The sequence below is a fragment of the Passer domesticus genome, chromosome 14 (assembly GCF_036417665.1).
Source record: "Passer domesticus isolate bPasDom1 chromosome 14, bPasDom1.hap1, whole genome shotgun sequence".
In the NCBI taxonomy this organism is placed as follows: domain Eukaryota; kingdom Metazoa; phylum Chordata; class Aves; order Passeriformes; family Passeridae; genus Passer; species Passer domesticus.
Window position 1 is genome coordinate 653,258 of NC_087487.1, and position 20,283 is coordinate 673,540.

General features: G+C 43.4%; 2 protein-coding genes and 1 long non-coding RNA gene across 3 annotated transcripts; 2 read left to right on the forward strand and 1 right to left on the reverse strand.

The window, feature by feature from the left end:
* Window positions 1-3,044: 3,044 nt before the first annotated feature.
* Window positions 3,045-8,200, forward strand: HYKK (hydroxylysine kinase). The gene is made up of 5 exons (XM_064389629.1): window positions 3,045-3,323; window positions 3,808-4,145; window positions 4,873-5,015; window positions 6,860-7,043; window positions 7,670-8,200. Exons 2-5 carry the CDS (start codon window positions 3,815-3,817, stop codon window positions 8,131-8,133), a joined length of 1,122 nt encoding a protein of 373 aa, XP_064245699.1. The 5' UTR covers window positions 3,045-3,323; window positions 3,808-3,814; the 3' UTR covers window positions 8,134-8,200.
* Window positions 8,201-8,987: 787 nt separating this feature from the next.
* Window positions 8,988-14,389, forward strand: PSMA4 (proteasome 20S subunit alpha 4). Its single transcript, XM_064389428.1, has 9 exons — window positions 8,988-9,143; window positions 9,345-9,422; window positions 9,593-9,635; window positions 10,397-10,559; window positions 11,842-11,919; window positions 12,150-12,238; window positions 13,079-13,209; window positions 13,427-13,550; window positions 13,985-14,389. The coding sequence occupies exons 2-9, from the start codon at window positions 9,420-9,422 to the stop codon at window positions 14,137-14,139; spliced, it is 786 nt and encodes a 261-aa protein (XP_064245498.1). The 5' UTR covers window positions 8,988-9,143; window positions 9,345-9,419; the 3' UTR covers window positions 14,140-14,389.
* A 497-nt stretch (window positions 14,390-14,886) lies between these two features.
* LOC135280972 (uncharacterized) lies at window positions 14,887-20,282 on the reverse strand. Its single transcript, XR_010347773.1, has 2 exons — window positions 19,909-20,282; window positions 14,887-18,690 (listed from the first exon to the last, which is right to left on the reverse strand). It is a non-coding gene; the product is annotated as an uncharacterized LOC135280972 (long non-coding RNA).
* Window position 20,283: the final 1 nt, after the last annotated feature.

A 20,283-nucleotide genomic window follows, 5' to 3' on the forward strand; every position in this document is an offset into this window, starting at 1 on the left:
TAATTATATCAATACAGTGTATTAATTTGTTGACAGTTCAAAAGCCAAACTAATTTGATTGACATCAATTTGATACTTATTTTTCTGTTTTGTTAGACAACGTTGACTGAAGTTTGAAGTTCTGTATAATCTGGTTTTATATTTCACTAGTTTGATATGATTTTCTTTTAGGTGAGATGAAAACCATTCCAGTGACTCCTACCACTTCTAAGGGGGGATAAATCAATGCAGTTTTGAATGTTATATTCAACGAATGCTGAACGAGTTCCTGTTCTGTGGTACACTTCCATTAATTCTATCCAGCGTGACTGGGCAGATCTTGTACTTCTTGTACAAGTGTCTGATACTATTTTATCCCAGCTCAAAGGTATATTCTTGATTTAGTTCAAGGAAATGTTACTGGGGAGAAAATGGGCATTTAGTGCTGGTACATAATGGTGCCTCATGCAGATGATACAACTGCAACTCCATGCCTATTTACTAATGCTTGAAGGAAACAGCCCCCTGCCCTTTCTCCATGCTTCAGGAGACAGGGATCCAAGCCACGTCACGGCAGATTGATGAGGTGAAGTGCAATTTCAAGGCATGTGACTTACCTGCAAGTTGTCACCAGTAAAGCAAGTCAGTTCTTTTTAGAGACACAGGGGGCTGGCTTCATTACCTGAGCAGTTGCTTTGATTCTACTGCACTAATGTGGCTCGTAGGCCACGAGAGAGAAGTTCTGAGCGGTGCTTGGGCACAGGGGCTGCTCAGCTGGAGGCTCCCATTGCTGCAGCAGGTCCAGCTCTCAACCAGCCCAGGAGTGCCATGTCCAAGGTGTGCAGGCTGACCTCTCCCCTTGGAGCCGTGCCGTGTGGGGTGGGGGTGCCGTGTGGGACAGCACTGCCCATGTCCCATCTCTCAGTGGTGGGGGCTCCTGGCTCGTGAGCCGTGGGAACAGCCCTGTTCCCTGTCCCCTGTGCAGAGCACAGCTCAGGAGGCCGGCAGCCAGTGAAGGCATTTAACTCTGGACACACTGCTGGCACCCTGAGTGCCGTAGGTGGGCAGCAGGGGCAGGGCCTGGGACAGTCAGGATTGCTCTACTCACACACCAAACATTCAGTTCCATCTCTCTTTAGTATCCTAAGGTGTAGGAGGATGTGTACCTGTTGGAGAAGTGACTCAGTGTGTTAGATAGATTTAACTTAGACCTCTCTCCATTTGGATTTGGGGGAAGAATCTTGTTGAAATTTTTGTAAATGTTTTCTTGCTTCCTTCTTCCTCCCCATCCCAAACTACAAAGCTTTGGGATAGTGTTGATGTTTATACATTTTACACCTAAGTATAAGGCCAAGAAGCTATGTATATTAATGCTATTTAAGCAACTGCAAATCATTGTCTGCTGTTTAAAGCCAACAGAACAGTCTTAAGTTCAGTAAGTATTGCATAAATATATCTTAAGTTCAATTGATGAAAATTGTGCATACAATGTTACCAATGTTGTAAAGTATTTTTAATAAAGAAAAATGTATGACAGTTCTTGTATGTTACTGTCTATTTTGAATAGATAGCAAGGAATACACTTAAAATGGTACTGTGTGTGAAGGAGTGGGGTGAATATAAAGAAAGGGGATAATACTGTGTGTTAGAGAATGATGCATGTTCCATTTACTTGTTTGGAGTGAGTTTGGGCTCACAAAGCACGCCTAGCTGGTGTGGAAGGATGTTCTCTGGGTCAGCTGTGCTCCGGACACCACTCTGGATGTTATATCAAGTGCCTTTTCAAGAACTTTTTCTTTCCCTTCTGAAAAATGTCTCATTTGGAATCTAGATGAAATCCTGTATTAAAGCAAGCTGTTGGCCAAGGTTACAACTCTGACAAGGTCCTCAGAAGTGATTTGGGGATATCCACCACTAACCTACTTCAACCCCCACTTTCAGCACAGCATTAGACTGGAGTTCAACCCATGGATGCTAAATTATTCAAGTCTATCTCTCTTCAGATAATAAGACAGGCCAAAGTACAACCTTCAAACTCTGCCTTGCCTCGCAACAACAGTGATCTTCCCCCAGAGCACCAGGCAGGCAGGAGAAGCACAGAAGTTTATAGGTCTGTGCTTTCACAGTCCAGTCTGGCAACTGAAGCAAGAATAAGGAGCACAGCTCTGCGTTATAATCTTGTTTGCAGAGCTCAGGAGTACATTTCTATAATCAACCACAGCAAGAATGTTTTCCCACTGTATCGATTTTACTCCAATGAGCTAAAGCTTCAGGGCCTCAGAAATCAGGAGAGGGAACACGAAATATTTTACAGAGCTCTATTCTCTGGGGAAAAACCCCTTTATTTTGTTATTTCTAGTGAGAAGAGTTGGTCAAATACTTTTATTAACATCTGTTCTGAAACTGGAGAGAAAAAAAAATGATTCTTGGGGAAATAGTTTCCCTTTTCTAAATTCCCTATTTGGTTAAAATAAGCATTTGATGAAGATAATGTTTTCAATTTTGGGTCCCTAATATTAGAAACAATACTGAAATTTTGTGATAGAGGATTTTTAACTGATTTACTTAAGATGCCTTAGGTGTTGTTTGGGTTTTGGGGGGAGAAGGGGTTGTTGGGTGTTCTTCAGCTGTCTTTCCTAAATTCCTTTTTCTTCAGATTCCTAATTCTGTCATAGCAGGACGTCAACTACCGAGATTACCTTTTTTCATTAGGAGTTTCAGAAGATATTTCTATATTAATCTTAAGGTTTGACATTATTTTCATTAAGGGTCAAATTTTCTAGGACTGGACCTATTGTCCCAGTAAAAACTCTCTGGGACAGTCTAAAGGACATCCCGAGCAAGATGCCTCAGGTTTGTTGTATGTATTTATACGTGGTCTTCAGTCTTAGCGTTTGGCAGAGATTCTGATGTGGTGTGCTGATACAAGAGTTTAAAGAAAAGAATAAAACGGATGTGTTCCGTCCTGCCCGCTGCGGGCGCAGGGGGTTTTAAGCGCTCTGCCTTTGTGACAGGAAGTCGCAGCTTTCCTCCCCTCTCGTGCCGCTGGCAAACAGAGCCCAGGGCCGGAGGCTCGGGCGCCGCTGCCCGCGGCCGGGAGGGGCGGCCCGGGGCCCCGGGCCCGCCCGGCCGCGCTCGGGGCGGGCGCACCCCGCGTTCCGCGGAGCACGGCGGGGCAGGCGGGGGCCGGGCCCCGGCTGCTGACGGCGGCTTCTGCGGTTCCTCGGCCTCCCCGGGCCGGGCAAAGGTTGGCGCGGCTCCCCGCCAGTCCGAGGGTTGTCCTCGTGTGCGGAGGCTCGGGATTCCTGCAGCTGGGCAAGCGAGAGACGAGCGAGCGTCTGCAGGTTTGTGCTGCCTTTCTTAGCACAGGAATTTGGAAGGCCATTACCAAGCAGAAAGATTTAGTCTGCTTTAACGTTATGATTTACTAAAATAATTCTTGCCTTTTGCAAGCATGAATTGAAGACCTCTGATCAGGGATCCAGCAACTCTGTTCCTGAGGGAGTCATTCCTACCTATCAACAATACCAGCTTAGGCTGCTGCTAGAAACGAGCTAATAAAAGCTTGGTTAATAAGCTCTTCATATCTGCTGTTCTGAACAGATTGAGTGCATCTCTCTAGCAGTGTTTCTTTTGAGGGGCTGCAGCCTAAGTATTTGATAAGCTATGATGTAAGAAACCCGAGCTGGCATAGGGGATTGGTTTTCTTTGCTTGTTTGATAAATGTAGGAAACTCTTCTCCAGTAGCTGAATGCATTTTGTTGCAGTCATTACTGCTTCTGGTGTCAGAATACAGATCAGATCATCCAGCTTTTCTTTTTCTCCTAGAGACACCATGTCTTCTGGAAAAGACTGTCAACCCCAGACCTTGACCAAACCCACATTTGGTGAGAGAGAGGCAGCCGAATTGGTTGACAGGGTGTTTGGATTGAAGGTATCTTGGATCAGGTCACTCCCCAGCTATGATGATCAGAACTTCCACGTGCGTGTCTCAGCTGAAGGTGCTGATGAGTTTGTCCTCAAAATCACCAACTCAGAAGACAGCCAGGAGCCTGACCTCATTGAAGTGCAGACCCAAGCCATGATGTTTCTCAGTGCCGAAGGCTTCCCTTCAGCGACTCCTTATCTGACAAAAGATGGTAACATAATGTCTCTGGAGTCGGGAGGTGAGCCACCGTGGGCACCTTTACTGCCCCACTCTCACCCGTAGCTCGGCAGTAGCTTGCTGTATGGCATACCATGGGCATGCTATAGGGAAACTCTAGGCTTGTGTTTGAATAGTAGGGATATGCACCAGGTGACCTGTATTCCAGCCATAATAGTCCAAAGTTAAAATACCAGAAGCAAAGCAACTCAGAGAGAGTAATAATTAACTGGGAAAAGACTTAGGAAAACACTTCAGCTTAATGAATTAGAGAAAACATTTATCTGACATGTGTCCATGCACAGGAAAAGTTAAAAATGCCTCATTGACTACATGGTGCTTGAAATTATTTGCCTTAAGAGTGGTGTAAAATACAGTTCTCACCCATGCCTGAAACCAGAATAAATTGCTTTAATAGTGCTTGGGAGAAAAATTGTGTTGGCATTTAGCTTTTACTGTCACTGTAACTTCCAAACAACATTTGGGATTCCTGAGACCTGTTCTGCTGCAAAACTTTATGTGGGTGTGTACGGGCACTGGAGGAACCCTGCTTGGAGCTGAGTTTTTCTCAGCATAGATAGAAAAGTGTGTTAAGGTTTGTACATTACACAACATTCTGGTAAATCAAATCTTTGCATTTTTATGAGATACATCTGACAACTTCTACACTGGGATACGCCTTTTTTGCCTCTTGCATTAACTGTTACTCAGCACACAGCAGAGTGGCTGACTGCATCTCTCCTTGTCAGGTGCTGGAACTGGGAGCAAGAAGTACATGGTCAGACTGCTGACTTACCTGCCAGGTACACCAGTGGCAAAGATCACTACCAATGCTCAGATTCTGTATGAGATTGGGAGGCTCGCTGCCAGCATGGATAAAGTGCTCTCAGAGGTGAGTTCTCATGCTTCAGCCTCACTCTTCTCTCTTAATCCATGTCTCTTCAACATTTGCTCACGTGCTTGGTGCCTGCTTTTCAGACCTGCAAAATGCAAGTTGGTGACTGCAGATGTCAGTGACTGATGGCTCAGGTGCCAGCCTCCAAGGTGGCTAAAGCCTTTCCCCAAGTACATGACAAGTGACATGGTACTGGTGATCCTTCTGCAATGCATTTTTGTTCCACGAATAGGGAGATAAGGAGTTCTTTTTACTTATGCAAAGCTCGCCTGTTAGTGTTTCAAACCTGGCAAATAAAGGAGAATGAACCCTAGGGTGCTCCAATTAGAAGAACAGAATGCCAAGCTTGTTTTAAAGGATTTTTGTGGAGTGCTCAGCTGGCTGATCTATTATTTTGAATTCCTTTTGACTTGCTGACTTTCTTCTCTTCATTAGCACTGTGACCATTTCACATTCATACTCTCCCTGCAGTGCCAGCCGTGCCAACAGAGATCTGTGACACTTCTCATTTGCACCACTTCCACTCAGTCTTAATGCAAACTAAGTTCTTTACTCTGTATTTACACAGGATAATAAAGCTGATCAATCAGCCAGTACTGAGTTTGATGCATGAAAGACTTCACATTATTTTATTAACCTTTCATTAACCTTTCCTTCTCATGTTCTGGCTACCAGCTTCAGACAGTTATGAAATGTGAATTGTCAGTTTTACTAAGCACATTCTTAAATTATAAGAGCATTTCAGTTGTGAAAGATAACTTACTGCTTCTTTCTGACACACTGGTCACACTCTTATAATGTGGTTAAAATAAGCTAGCCTCAAAATATGCTGTGACTGATGATGCTAATAAGGAAGTAGTTAATGAGAAGCAATTCTGATGGAAAAGGCTCTTTATTCCCTTAACACATGGATTATCATCCACCAAGGTGGTTTAGGCTTGATCTTGTTCTCTACTTGTTCATACACCATCTACTTTTGACTTTCATTTAGTGATCTTTAAGAGCCTTAATTACAAACATAGTTTTTGTAGTTTTTTCCTTAAAAGGAGGCCAGCTACTCTTGTGGGAAGTTGTTTTGTTTTTTTTTAATTTGCCCTATGCACTGATCCAGTCTGGCCCAGAGGTTTCCTTAATAAGCATTTGAGGAGTCCAAGATAAGCATGGGGTGTGTAGTGGGAGAGATGCTTTTCCTCTTTGAATGTCACTTTCCAAACCATCCCTTCCATTTGCTAGTGAGAGAAGAGTTAAGGATCTTGTATGTTTGAAGTAGTGAGGGCTGGATGCAAATTTTCATAAGCACAAAGCCATGGTCAATGTCTCCATAAACTACTGTGCTCAGGATTTTCCACACACCAGCTGCTCCTAAGGCTCGTCCCCTAAAGGTGCCACCTTTAGAAGCACAGAGTGTGCCTGCTCCCAGCATGCTGGCAGGCTTTGTGTCTCTGGTGCTCCCACAGCTTTCTGCAGCCCTAGCTGTGTAAGCTGGGCTCTGCCAGGGTGGACTCTGGCCTTGGAAGAGGCTCAAAGTTGCTACTCTAACATCACCCTATGGACAGACAACAGCAGTTTTACATTATTGAAGTGACAAATGACTTAAGGTAATCTTTGTACCTAAAACATGGGAAAAACCATTCAGGCTGTATGTAGATATTAAGATGCTTGCTTTAGTCATTCTTCAGGTTATTCTTTTACATGATCTAAAACAACAGTCCAACTCATGGTGCTTTTCAGTGAGTCTTATTAGAAACCTGTTGAAATTAATAGGGGTTTTGAATCAAGCCATTTAATCATAAAGTCTGCAATTTTTTTAATGCCTATATTATTGTGTGCTTTTTCTAAAGAAATTCCAGCATCCATCAGTAAAAAGTCTGCATCGAGGTCAGTTCATTTGGAATCTGGCAAATGTTCCTCTTCTAGATCAGTACATTTATGCCTTGGGCCAGAACAAATCCTGTGCAGTGGTGGAGCAAGTTATTGAGCAATTCAAAGGCAAAGTAATTCCCAAGCTAAGCAGTTTCCGAGCCTGTGAGTATTTTATTCTCATTGTAATTATGTTGAACTGAGACACAGAAATTTCATACAGGAGTTTGGCTCTGTAGAGAAGGAAAACAAAAAAACCAAAAGAAGTAAATCTCTTTTCCTTAGCCTAGACATGGACATAGCACAGAGTAAGCCAAGAGGAATGTTCTGTCCAGTCAGGGTCAGTTCTTTATTTTTCTGATGAGTTTCCTCCCATTTAAGTTCATGATTTTCATGCTGTTATACCAGCTTACTAAATATATAGAGTACAGTGCTACCTTTCATAAAGGCCCAAATAAGTACTTAATCCAAATTTTGGAATTCAGATTACATTGATATTGATGATGAGGTGACAGTTCTATAGTTGGAAACTACTGTTGTGCGTTTGTGAACACGCGGTGTGTTGTAGATCACAGCAGCCTGGAGCACCATCCCGCAATGTCCTCTGCTGTCAGTCAGCTGGCAGTGCAGTGGGGCTGCACGGGAAGCACCAAAGGTGTCACAGGCAGCACTTGGTGCTGCAGGGGACTAGTGTGGTTTCTAGCTGAGTGTTAGTTTGACGTGCATCTTCCTAAAGCTGTTTCAGGTCTTTAATAGTTATTAAATACTGTTTCAATTTCTTCTGTGTTTAGGTATCAATCACGGAGACCTTAATGACCACAATATTCTAGTAGACTCCAGTTCTGCTTCCCTGGTGAATCCCCAGTACAGAGTGTCTGGCATCCTGGACTTCAGCGACATGAGTTATGGGTATTACGTGTTTGAGGTTGCGATAGCCATCATGTACATGATGATTGAGAGCCCAGACCCTCTGAGTGTAGGGGGGCATGTTCTCGCGGGGTTTGAGAGCGTCCTGCCGCTCACTGCTGAGGAGAGAGGTGCCCTCTTTCTCCTGGTGAGCGGAAGGTTTGCACAGTCCCTCGTCATCGCTGCCCACACGGCTCTTCTGTACCCAGAGAACAAAGAGTACCTCACAATCACGGCGAAAACTGGCTGGAAACACTTAATGACAATGTTCGAGGTGGGCCAGGAAGCTGTGGAGAAGAAGTGGTTTGAGACTGCCCAGGCGTACACGCACCACGCATCTGCCCCGTAGGTCCGCGGCTGCTGCGGTCCTGGGGGTGCCACCGGACTGAATAAAGGCACAAATCAAGCAATAAAGGTGGCGCTGTCTGAGCTGGATGGGTAGCGTCCGCGGGCAGGACGGGACCTGACTCATCTCCCCGGGAGAGAAAACCAGGGCGCAGGGATGTGGCCATCACCGCCCTCACAGCGGGGGAAGGGTACGTGACCATTGTGCACCCTCGTGGCAGGAGCCGGGCTCTTTCCCGCCCTCACGCCGGTGTGCGGTGATATCGTTACCTGCCCTCACGCCGGGTGCGCTGTGCTCGTTCCCTGCCCTCGCACGGCACGGGTGCGGTGTGCCCGTTCCCTGCCCTCACACGGCACGGGTGCGCTGTGCCCGTTCCCTGCCCTCGCACGGCATGGGTGCGGTGTGCTCGTTCCCTGCCCTCACGCCGGGGTGCGCTGTGCCCGGTTCCTGCCCTCGCACGGCACGGGTGCGGTGTGCCCGGTTCCTGCCCTCGCACGGCACGGGTGCGCTGTGCCCGGTTCCTGCCCTCGCACGGCACGGGTGCGGTGTGCCCGGTTCCTGCCCTCGCACGGCACGGGTGCGGTGTGCCCGGTTCCTGCCCTCGCACGGCACGGGTGCGCTGTGCCCGTTCCCTGCCCTCGCACGGCACGGGTGCGCTGTGCCCGTTCCCTGCCCTCGCACGGCACGGGTGCGGTGTGCCCGTTCCCTGCCCTCACGCCGGGGGGCGCTGTGCCCGGTTCCTGCCCTCGCGCGGTGGGCGGGGCCGTTTCCCGCCCCTTTCGGCGGAGCTCGGGCACGCCCGCGTGACGCTACGGACCGCGCGCGCCAGCGCCGCCCCCGGCGACAGGAAAGGGCGCAGGCCCCGCCCCAGGCCGGCGCGCGGCACCGCGCAGGCGCGGCGGCCATTTCCGACGCGGTGGTGAAGGCTCGGGCGCGGCTGCAGCGCCCGGTCCTTGCCCGCCGGCCGGGCCTCGCCGCCCCCCGCCCGGCCCAGCGGTTTCCTCCGGCCCGCCGTGAGTGAGGACGGGCGGCGGGCGGGCGGTGGGGCGCGGGACGCGTGTGTGTGCGGCGCGGGAGGCGGCGCGGCCCTCGCGCCGTGCCGCGCTGAGGATGACTGTGCAGTGCGGGCGGCAGCGCCCCCTGGGGCCGTGCCGGGGTGCGCTCGGTGCCGCTTCCCGGCGCTCCCGGTTCACGCGCCCTGTGCTCTCTTGCAGGCCCGGTGCCGGTCCCCGTGCCCCGTGTTCTCCTGCCGGCGCGCTGCCCTCTGCCCGCGGCGCGTCCCCGGCACCATGGTGAGTGAGCCGCGGCTGCTGCCGGGGCACGGCGGGGGCGGGGGCGGCGCTCCCGCTGCAGGGGCCCGGCTGCGGGCACCAGCGGCCAGCCCGGGGTCACCGCATGCCTGGCTCTGTTATATGGGGGCTTTATGGCGTTGGTGATACTTACTGAGCTATTCCTTTTACAGTCTCGAAGATATGACTCCAGAACTACCATATTTTCTCCGGAAGGTATTTTTTTTACCCGACACTTTCAAGTCAGCTCTGACTGTTCTGTCTTCTCAAAACTATCAAAGCACTTGCACAAAGGGTGGTTGTTAGTAGCATGTTTCTGTCTGAATATGAATTACAGATATCATATTTGCCCACACCCAGTTCTGTAGGGACAGCAAGGGTCCAAAGTGGACACTTTCAAATTCATTCTAATTGAAGCAATAATAAGACTGAGTCCCATTAGTGAGTAGTATCATGTGCCATGTTTTTGAAATAACCATTTATCTCTTGTTTGAGCATGGTTAGATTTTGTCACTATCCCCTGAGAATGGATAATATCCTGCGGGTGCAGTCACGCCTCTCCTTGTTATTCTTGCACATGCAGAAACAAGTATGTACAAACCACGTTTTCTTACTTCTTAGATGGGAAGAACCCAAGAAATGCAGTATAAAATATTCTATTTATTTATTGAAAATATGTCTTGTATTATTCTACTGCAGCACAGAGTTCTTTAATTTTATTTTTTTTAATAGAAAGGTGGTTTGTTTTTGTTTTTTTTTGATAGAAAGGGGTTTTATCTCCAGTGGCCATGTCCAATATTACCTTATTTTCCTTCTGTGAATCCTTCCTCCTTTTCAGCCCATTAATTTTGGTAAGAGGCTGAAGGAGTAGATGGGACAGTGAGCACTTGTCAGATTCTTGTAGCTTTCAGTCACCTTGTGCAGTTGGTCTTGTTCAGTGTCATTGTTTGAGGACAGGCATTCCAATCCCTTGCCAGGCCGCCTGTACCAGGTGGAGTATGCCATGGAGGCCATCGGCCACGCGGGCACGTGCCTGGGAATCCTAGCAAACGATGGAGTTCTGCTGGCAGCGGAGCGCCGCAACATTCACAAACTGCTCGATGAAGTGTTCTTCTCAGAGAAGATATACAAACTTAATGAGTAAGTTGAAATGGTGATTAAATGTCCTGTGGTGTTATTACCAGCAAAGTGCTGATTAGCACATAACCTGGTCTTATTTTATTTGAAGTGTTAATAATCTTTTTGTTTGGTGTTTTAGACAAGTATGACTATTCTGTCATTGTTCACTTTAGTAGTTCCCCTTCTAAAGTAGAAGTATTGCTGGTTTGTTTTTTTTTTTATCTCCAGGAGAATTTTCTAGGTGGAATAGCCTGTTTGTTGGTACTATGCCATACAAGGTAATGGTATTGTAACAGTTAAGAAAACTGGAAAATCTCAGCTTTACAAAATACCACTGCGGGGCAGAATAAAGAGGGCACACAAAAATTACCATGTTATTTCAGCTCCCTTTCCACATCTGTTTTTCTTTTGTGGCTCAAAAAGTCAGAGGTAACTGGATAAAATGTGCCTTAGGCTTCTTTGCCACAGTTATAGCAGAGATGAAACATCTGTCTGTTATCATTTTCATTCTAGCTCCTGAAAGTTAAATTTGTGATGTCAGAGCAAAGAGTTTTATGGATTATGCTTTTTTGTTGCAAGGGAGGTAGAGCTTCATCCTTGACAAAAGCTGCAAAAAATGATCACAAGTAATTTTCCATCCTGTCTTGCCTCCCATTCCACGCTGATCTTGAAAGCACCTGGAATGGTAGGAAGTACTGGATTTTCAAGGAGGCAGTGTAACAGCACACTGGAGTAGTCACCTAGAACAGCCCTTCCATCTTTTGGAAGATTGCTAATTTCACAAATCTTTTCTGTGTAGCAAAAGGTTTGTAGCATATCAGATTGAGCTAAAGAGATACTAAATTAAGATCCAACAAAACAATCAAGGATTGAAGTGCTTATTTTTCTTAGGACCCTACCAAGACCATGAATTTTGATACACAGATGCCATGTGTCAGCCAGCAGCTCCCACTGAAGGCCTGTCACGTCTGTGTGGCTCCTTCAGTGTTGAGATGTGCTGTGTCAGGTGGCCTCCTGAGAGGTGCCTAATAGCTCTTGTAAAACCACTCAGGACTTAATCATCCTGGGCAGAGCCCTCTTCTCAGAACTGCATGTATAACTGACATACTGGCTTTGGCTGTCCACCTCTGCTCTTAGCAAATAGTTACTGATATTTTTGATGCACCCTAAAGGCAGGAGCTGATGAACCCATTTTGTGTGGCAGCTGTGTAGCTTTGATGAGCTGCTTGAACCTCTGTATGAAGATGTGAGTGTTGGTTGGAGATTAACAGGAATTCAGTTAATTTGTATGCTTTTCTTGCAGGGATATGGCATGCAGTGTTGCAGGAATAACTTCAGATGCCAATGTTCTGACAAATGAGCTGAGACTGATTGCCCAGAGGTAGGTCTGCTGACAGCTAGCATGGTTTTACTCACCTGTGCTGTCACATTCAGCTCTCTATGCACTAGATCAGAATGAACATGCATTTAGTAGATCAGAAGTAGGTTGAAGTAGAACAGCTAGATCACAGATACTCTGACTTGGGAACTTGCTTCCTCTTAAATGTTGTGCAGGATATGGTCAGCAAAACAAGTTTTGAAAACTGTTTTTTTTTTTCTCTTTGATATTAGGTATTTGTTACAGTATCAAGAGCCTATTCCTTGTGAACAACTAGTAACAGCACTGTGTGATATCAAGCAGGCTTATACACAGTTTGGAGGTAACGAAGTGTGATGAATCATTGTGTTACTAAATGTCTCAAGAACAATTCTTACATAATATGAAGGATCTAAGTCTGTGGACAGTTCTACTGAATTCTCTTAAAAAGTTATACTTGGGAAAAACAGCCTAATTTAAGAGGGGAATGGGTAGTCATGGTTACTGTTTTTTGTTGCCCATGCTTCTACTTTTTATGGCTTGGGTAATTAATGGCTGAGATGCTGGCTTATTGCATAGAATGCTTTGAGTGCTCTTGCATTTAATGAATGGCATCAAAAGACCAGCAGACAACTGTTTAAACAACCTTTCACCATTTTGGGCCCATCCAGCGTAACAGCACAATGAATCAAAAACAAAGCTGTATGTAGGGGTATCAATATTCTAACACTTGAAAAAAGTGCTGTTTATGTGGCCCAAGCAATATGTTAGAAAATTATATTGTAAATAGTAACTGATGATTGTGTTGTTTTACATCTACGTAGTGGGAGAGAATTACCTTTTAAACTACCTGGCTTTTGACATTGCTAAGTTAAATGCTTTAACAGCTAAGCTACATACTTGAAATACTAAGTTTTGATTTAAAGTTCTGAGATAGTAAATTACAATTTGTGGAGACACAAATGAACTGCTTTTAAGGTTAAATGGAATAAACCTCTGCTGCCTCCCACCCCATGACTTAGAAGGAAATGCTGGCATGCTTATCTCAAAGAACAGAAGTGCAGAACTGTGTTAAATCCTAGTTCACAGGAATAGATTGAAAAACGAAATCAAAGAAAATAATTGTAACTCATGACCAATCTTGTTACTAAATTTAGGTTGCTAATAGCCTTCTTTTCAACAGGAAAACGTCCTTTTGGTGTTTCATTGCTCTATATTGGCTGGGATAAGCATTATGGATTTCAGCTGTACCAAAGTGATCCTAGTGGAAATTATGGAGGGTGGAAAGCCACATGCATTGGGAATAATAGTGCTGTAAGTTCTGGGTTTTTTCTTCTCACAAAGACAAGTTAAAAAGTGTCAATTGTACTGTATGAATTAAGCTGAGTGATTATTAGTGTGGGAGAGATTTACAGGCAATTGTAGGAATGCTGCTGTTAACTCATGTGTTGGTATCATTTGGCAAAACCCCACACCCTGGCTGTGTGGTTGATTGCCTGAAGACACACTTTAAATTCTGTGAAATTTACAGGCAGCAGTGTCAATGCTGAAGCAAGACTACAAAGAAGGGGAAATGACTTTAAAGACTGCCCTGGCATTGGCCATTAAGGTTCTAAACAAGACCATGGATGTCAGCAAGCTCTCTGCTGAGAAAGGTGAGCATTCTCTGCAACGGACAGCACCCTCTGCTTAAACAAAGGGAGCAGTGAGTGCACATACTCCAGATGTGGCTCACTGGAGCGTTAGTTGTCACAAAAAAACGTTTTCAGAAGATGCAGCAGTTCTCAGCCTTAGCCTAAGAGGCACTCAGATAGCTTAGTGCAGGCTGGTGGGCCCTGTTTGCCAGCTCCAGAGGCGAGGCTGCAGCTCGGGGATTGCAATGCCTGCGTGTCTGGGGGCAGAGCCCTGGGAGGAGCTGCCCTGCTGCTGTGCCCTGCTGCAGGAGGGAGCTGTGGCTGGCTGCCTCCAGCCAGGCTGTGTGGCACAGGGAGCTCTGGAGCCCTCTGCCCCACTGTCACTTGTCATCTCAAACCTTGCCCTGCTGATGATTGCTGTGCCTAAACGCTGCTGTCTGTTCCATGTGTTTCAGTTGAAATTGCAACACTGACAAGAGAGAACGGAAAGACAGTAATAAGGGTTCTGAAGCAAAAGGAGGTGGAACAATTGATAAAACAACATGAGGAGGAGGAAGCAAAAGCTGAACGTGAAAAGAAGGAGAAAGAACAAAAAGAGAAGGATAAATAGAATATGAAATCAAGTGTTCTCTAGATAATAAAGGACCTGCTTCAGCAAAAGATAATCTGGATTTTTGTGCTGTAGAAGCCTACAGCTATGCCATGGAGGACCCAGAAGTACTTTTGATGAACCAGGTCCTTAGTCATCATTTAGATAATTAGTTTACCGCTCCTTACATTGACCAATAATTGCTTTAATTCTTGAACACTCTTTCTTTCATCTTCTATTTTTTATTATGGAATAAAATTTAAGAAGAATAGTGATGGGTGTCTTTATTTCCTCAATAATGCCTGGATATGCACAATCTTGAGGAATTTAATTGCTTTAAACCATTAAAACAAGGTATATGCTAGTTGGTAAAGAACAAATATGGTGTTAGAATTGTTAGAATTTTGTGTGTATGTGTGGGTTTTCCTTTAAAGGTAGTGAAAAGAGCTCCTAAGTTTGAAAAGTCATTTCACAAATACAGAATTAAAGTGTGCTGGCATGCCAAGTTTTAGTTTTGGCCTATTTTGTTCTATAGCAGGCTCTGTCAAACTGATGGTCTTGCAAGCAGTAGTGTTTTAAAAATGCCCTGTAGCAAATGTGTTCAGTTTATCATAGCCTTCACAAGTGCATGTGTTTTCTAAGGAATTAATCATACAACACTAGTTATATTCACACAAACTAGAAAGACATTTTACAAAGGCCATGTGAAAATGCTTTATCTTGTCCAAGTAAAATAGGTAAGTAAAATAGTGCATGATTTTTAGGCCATGTTGATTACTTCACATTTTATCCTGAAAGGAAATTAAGATGTTTTATGTTTAGTTGAGTGTTGCAGATACTTCCCCAGTGAATTTGATTCCCTTCTCTGATACACCAGTCAAAAAAACTAACCAGTTAACCACCAATTAATTGTGCATTAATTAGGAATCAGTCATTTTTGTCCAGCTTTCCCCTATACTGAATGCAAAAAAAAGTATGATTATCAGATTAGGAAAAAACTCATCTACTTCTGAAAAAAAAAAGTGATCTGGAATGAACAAAAAAAAAAGTTACTGAAAATTACTGTGCACCCATTCAGATAGCAAAAGCCAAGTGAAAAACCTGAGTGGTTAAAAGTGAGGCCTTGCTAAATTTCAAACCATAACAGCAGTGATCGAGTTCATTTGTGCCCACCCTGGATTGTATTGCTCTTGTAGGTTGGTTTGGTTTTCTTACCCCAAAGGATATTTGATGGATACAGGATTTAATATGACCATTTAAAGAAACGGAGTGAATCCATACACTGTTTTGTTGGTTTAATCCATCTCAGACATTTTTCACTAAAATGTACTTTGTCAACATGGCCAGAAATGACCCTTCCTTCCAACTGAACCCATTTTTGAGCTCACTGCTGTAAGAGTCACTGTGGAGAGCAGAGGGAAGGAATCTGCCTCAAGATGTCTTGTGTAGTTCTCCTGCACTTACTCTGGCAGCCTCTGTACAGAGAAGGGGGAGGCTGGGGGTTCTCTGCAGGACCTGCTTGGTCATTCTCTTAAGCCTTGGTGCAGCCCAACTGCTTCAGTCTTTAGCACTGACCTTAGATAGCACTTTGTTAATATGCCAATTTTATAGCTAATAAAAGTTCTTATTTAGGCCTTGTGCAACAGTAGGTCTTCCAAATAACAACATAGGAATGGTATTTCATATAACAAGTCCTGAATAGTTGCAGACAACATGCAATGGGTAATATTTCATCTCCATTACAAAGGATTGTATAAATACCTCAGGCTCCGTTTCATGTAAAAATTCAGTGCTGAATCTTTCTATTTTTTGATACCATGAATGCAACATCTCAGCATCTTTTGCAGATTTCTGGATCGCTGATGATGGTTACACAAGTACTTGGAATATGCTCTAAAAGCAGCAATGCCAAAATGGAGTTTTTTCTCACTTCTCAAAGATTCCTTGCAACAATACTTGATAGATTCCAGCAATGCTTTCTGTCTTCTGGGAAACTTAGTGCATCTGAGACTGTTCATCAATGTATATAGTTCATAAAAGGCAGTTTGTTTAGTGTAATAGTATAAGTATTATATCTTAGAATATAGACTTAGTAAAATATTTTTCTTAGAAGCATTTTTTTCTAAAAAAATGGGGATAACTCATATATGCATATTTTGGTTTAAAAAATTACCAATACCATTTTCTTGCCAAACATGGCATCATTTGCTGGTAAAGGAGAACTTTTTAGATACTGTAATTATAAAAAGTTGGAATGACTTTAATAAATATATTGAAGCCTTGTAATAAGTTTTAAAAGATCTATTATTTAAAGGTTTTGTTTGTACCAAGTGGAAGAAGTATTGTCTAATACTTCATGAGTATAATCTTTGAACAGTAATTACCAATTTAATTTGAAAAACCATCATCTCTCCTGCGTGCCATCAATAGCTGATTGTGAGCTGAGCCCCAGTACTGGAATAAGCAAGTAACTCTAGCTGGCAGTCATGTCCAAGATGTACAGCCAAGTTCTCCTAACCGAAATTTAATTTGGGATTCATTTCTGCATTTGAGCCTAGGGCAGTAAGCAGATGCTGGAGATCTTTCATTATTAGAATCTTCCTGAGCCATCTGGACACTAATGCAAGTTTCTTTCCTGTTCTTCCTAGAAATAAGAGCAGTGTTTGACTGCATTGGCCTACTGTATTGATTCTGGCTTTGTGTGTTAAAAAAAGAAAAAAAAAATCACCACCAACTGTGCCTTTTCTGGGAGTGGTTTGGGGATAAGTCGTAAGAACAGAAAAATGATTCTGGCGATACATTTGAGGTATCTTTGCTAATCAAAATGATCTTCCTGTTCTTTGTATGTTTTTTTGGGTGTACGTAGTGTTTATGTAGAGTTTACAGTGTAATACATAAGTATTTAAAATATTTAGCTATTGCTGTGGATTTAATGTTATTTTAAAACAAGATCTTCATGTGGTGCTGTGGAAGGTGACAGATTTTTCAAATTAGGTTAAAGTATTTACTTAAAATTGTTTGCATAATATGATGTTTATAAACTTAAAAAACTGGTTAGCTTATATCTCACTAGAGTGCATGATAGAACTTGTTAGGGCAAATATGCAAATATTCACAAATAGATTGTCCTAAGAAATTGTAATGTGGTTTGTTATTCTAAGTAGTTTAAGAGATAATGAAACTACTGCTTCTCCAATAATTACCTGTGCTGTCTCTTGCATCTGTCAGTGTTTAAGAATAGTTAGCTTGTTTTCTAGGTGACTGTATTCTGTTCAAATAAAGTCAAATTAACTTCCAAGACTGCTTCTTATATGATCTCCTTCAGGTATGCTTCCCTCTTCATCCAAATACTTTACTTGTCAGCTACAAAGGCATCCAAATTAAGAGACAACAAAAAACTCCTGATGTTAAATTTGACAGCTACTTCTGGTTTCTTATGTATTTCCAAGGTAATTATTTATTCTTTCTCTTCATAACCTTAAAATTAGGAAGAAATACTTCTCCAATGTGTTGTGAAAATGAATATAATATAATAATGATTGAAAGGTCTTCAGTGGTTTGAGAGGCCTCAGGACTGTGATACATGGATAACACAGCTCAGTATACAAGACATGTAAGTCCAAGAAGGTGGTGCACTCAAATACTTCATACATGAGAGAAATTGTTTTGTTTTAGACTGGTGGAGGTCCTAATACTTACTTAAATGTCTTTAATTTTCTTTAAAGAGTGCTTTCTGCTACGTTTTTCTGCAGTAAAAATGATCCTAATTTTCAAGTTTTAATTGCAGTCATTTCTACTACAATATGAAAACCCACTGAAGTTACTGGATTTAAGAGTACCCTTCACTGGCTTTAATCTGGAGAAAATTCAGCTTCACAAAGGTTTTAGAACATTTCTCATTTTACAAATAGAACTGAGCAGCTGGCTATTTTTATCCAGGTTTAATTTGGCATTTAGCTTTCCAGTTAAACTACTCTTCAGTGCACAGTAAAAGCTGCCATCAGCCAATTTATTGCAGATTCTCAGAATGTACTTCAGCAGGGACCTTCAGGTGTCACCTCCTGCTGACAAGGGTCCTTTGAAAGACAGCATTACTTCTAATTGTTTAGGCTTTTGCTTAATGGTAAATAGTAAACTTAACATGCTGCTGATACCATTAACATTCTGCTCCAAGTTCAAAGCAGCAGGAAAAAACATCTACTTATTTATAACTACTGTTTTCTAAAACAGTAATAATACAACATAATTAACGTGTGCCAGATGATGCTACATAAAATATTTAGCAAAATGTTAGGCATGTAACCCAGACAGTTTAATCCTTTTATATCCTACAGCAGCTGTTTTGCCCAGTTAGGACCCAGCTGCACACAAATCTACAGTTATGTAATAAAACCAGTTTCCCATGTCCTGCACGTTCTAGTGGCAGCTATGTTCAACACTGGTAGTGACACATTATGGCTCCAAAATGCATCTGCTGCAGTGCACAGAAATACAGATTTTACCTGATAATCTCACGTTAGGAAGACCAGGTGCAGTGCAGTAGTGAACTAGCTTCCATCAAAAACTACAGAGCTGCAATTAGAGTACAAATATTGCCCAGTAATTCTTGAAGCGCTCAGAAAATATCAGAAGTAGAGTGTCACCAAAAAAACAAACAAACAAACAAAACAAAAAAAGTGGAGGTTTGTGCCCTGTTTTGGGCTAAAATATATTTCTCATTTAGTACAAAATCTTGAGCTGACAACTGCATATACATCGAGCATTTAAAATAAGAGGATGCTGCATCTTTTACCCAAATATTTTGATTGTAGAAGATATGCCACATACAAATGGATTCTTAATATATAAAATGACCATATTAACTGCAGAGCATTCAAATCAATACAGCCTGTCACTAGAAGTGTGCTGGAAGAAACTCCTGTGTAAGCAGCCTTTTTTGTGTGCTTGTACAGCCTGCATTATGTCTTGCACAGACACGAACAACCCAAATATGGCTGCAGGAAAAGCTAATACAGAAAAACAGGAGTCTAAAAATTAAGAAAGGGATTGAAATGCTCCATTATTCTGTTTTGGTCATTGAAAAGATTCACTGTTTACACAGAGATGCAGTTTTTCTGTAAAATAAACAACTGGTATAAAAGAATTTAGACAATTGACAGCATGCTTAATGAAATTGCTGTTTGGGTAGTGCTCATTTTAGAAAGGTATAAAGTTGCTAAAATTATTTCAGTTAAATAAGACTATTTTCCTGAGGAATGCGGTATCTAGCACTTTTCATGTAGAAGCTGATTAACACGGTAAAGTCATTTAGCCCTTCTTTCCAAGTCTCCATGAAATATTAAACACTTAGGTGTAAAAAATGTGTTATTGCCAGCTGCTTCTATTTTTTTGGCAATGTGTACACTATACATTGCCATTAGGATGATTTAGGAAAAATCACTGATTAAACTTCACAGTGTGTATGTTGGAAATTGTCTTTCGTAACAGATTTTATTTATGTGATACTTATATCTGTAAGAAATATTTATCTGATAGAAAAATTGGTGTTTTGTACGGAGTATTTATTATATTTGTTGTATATCTACAATATACCTAAAGATGTGGAAATATCCTAAGTCTTTTTAGCTTGCATTAGTTTATCTATTTTAGATTAAAAGTTCCAAAATATTCTAAATTAGAAACTTTAAAAAATCATACTGATTTAGAAACTTACAAAAAAACCCCCAACCGAGTGTTTCAAATGCAATGGAAATGAAAAGGTTTTTTTTTTTTTCGCCAGAAGTCACTTACACTTGCACCCTCCCAAAAGCACAGGAGGGCGGCCCTCACAACGTTGATGGCGCGGAAAACGAAGCTGGCGCGCAGAGACCCCATCTCCGACAGCTTCCCCCTCTCGCAAAATCCCGCCTCATTCCCCTCACGAACCGCTCCCGCTGCCCGCGCTGCCAGCCGGGCACGGCCGGGCAGGGCAGCGGCCCCGCAGACCCCGGCCCACGGCACGGCCCTCACAACGCAGTAGGCGTTGCCCGGGTGGCTGTGCCGGTTACCGAGCGCTGGCGCTGCAGCTGCACAAGGGCCGCGCGGGACAGCCCCGCTGGGCGCGCACCTGCTCGGCCCCGGCGGGACGGGCACGGGGACCGAGTCTGTGGGCGCGGCGCTGCCGCC

Bases quoted from the DNA above. Each gene is read 5' to 3' on its own strand.
- PSMA4 (XM_064389428.1), top strand. The intron at 9,636-10,396 runs GTATTTTTTTTA...ATCCCTTGCCAG, and splicing joins TACCATATTTTCTCCGGAAG to GCCGCCTGTACCAGGTGGAG. The intron at 13,551-13,984 runs GTGAGCATTCTC...CATGTGTTTCAG, and splicing joins CAAGCTCTCTGCTGAGAAAG to TTGAAATTGCAACACTGACA.
- HYKK (XM_064389629.1), top strand. From the start codon at position 3,815: ATGTCTTCTGGAAAAGACTGTCAACCCCAGACCTTGACCAAACCCACA. The intron at 4,146-4,872 runs GTGAGCCACCGT...TCTCCTTGTCAG, and splicing joins AATGTCTCTGGAGTCGGGAG to GTGCTGGAACTGGGAGCAAG. The intron at 5,016-6,859 runs GTGAGTTCTCAT...CTTTTTCTAAAG, and splicing joins TGGATAAAGTGCTCTCAGAG to AAATTCCAGCATCCATCAGT.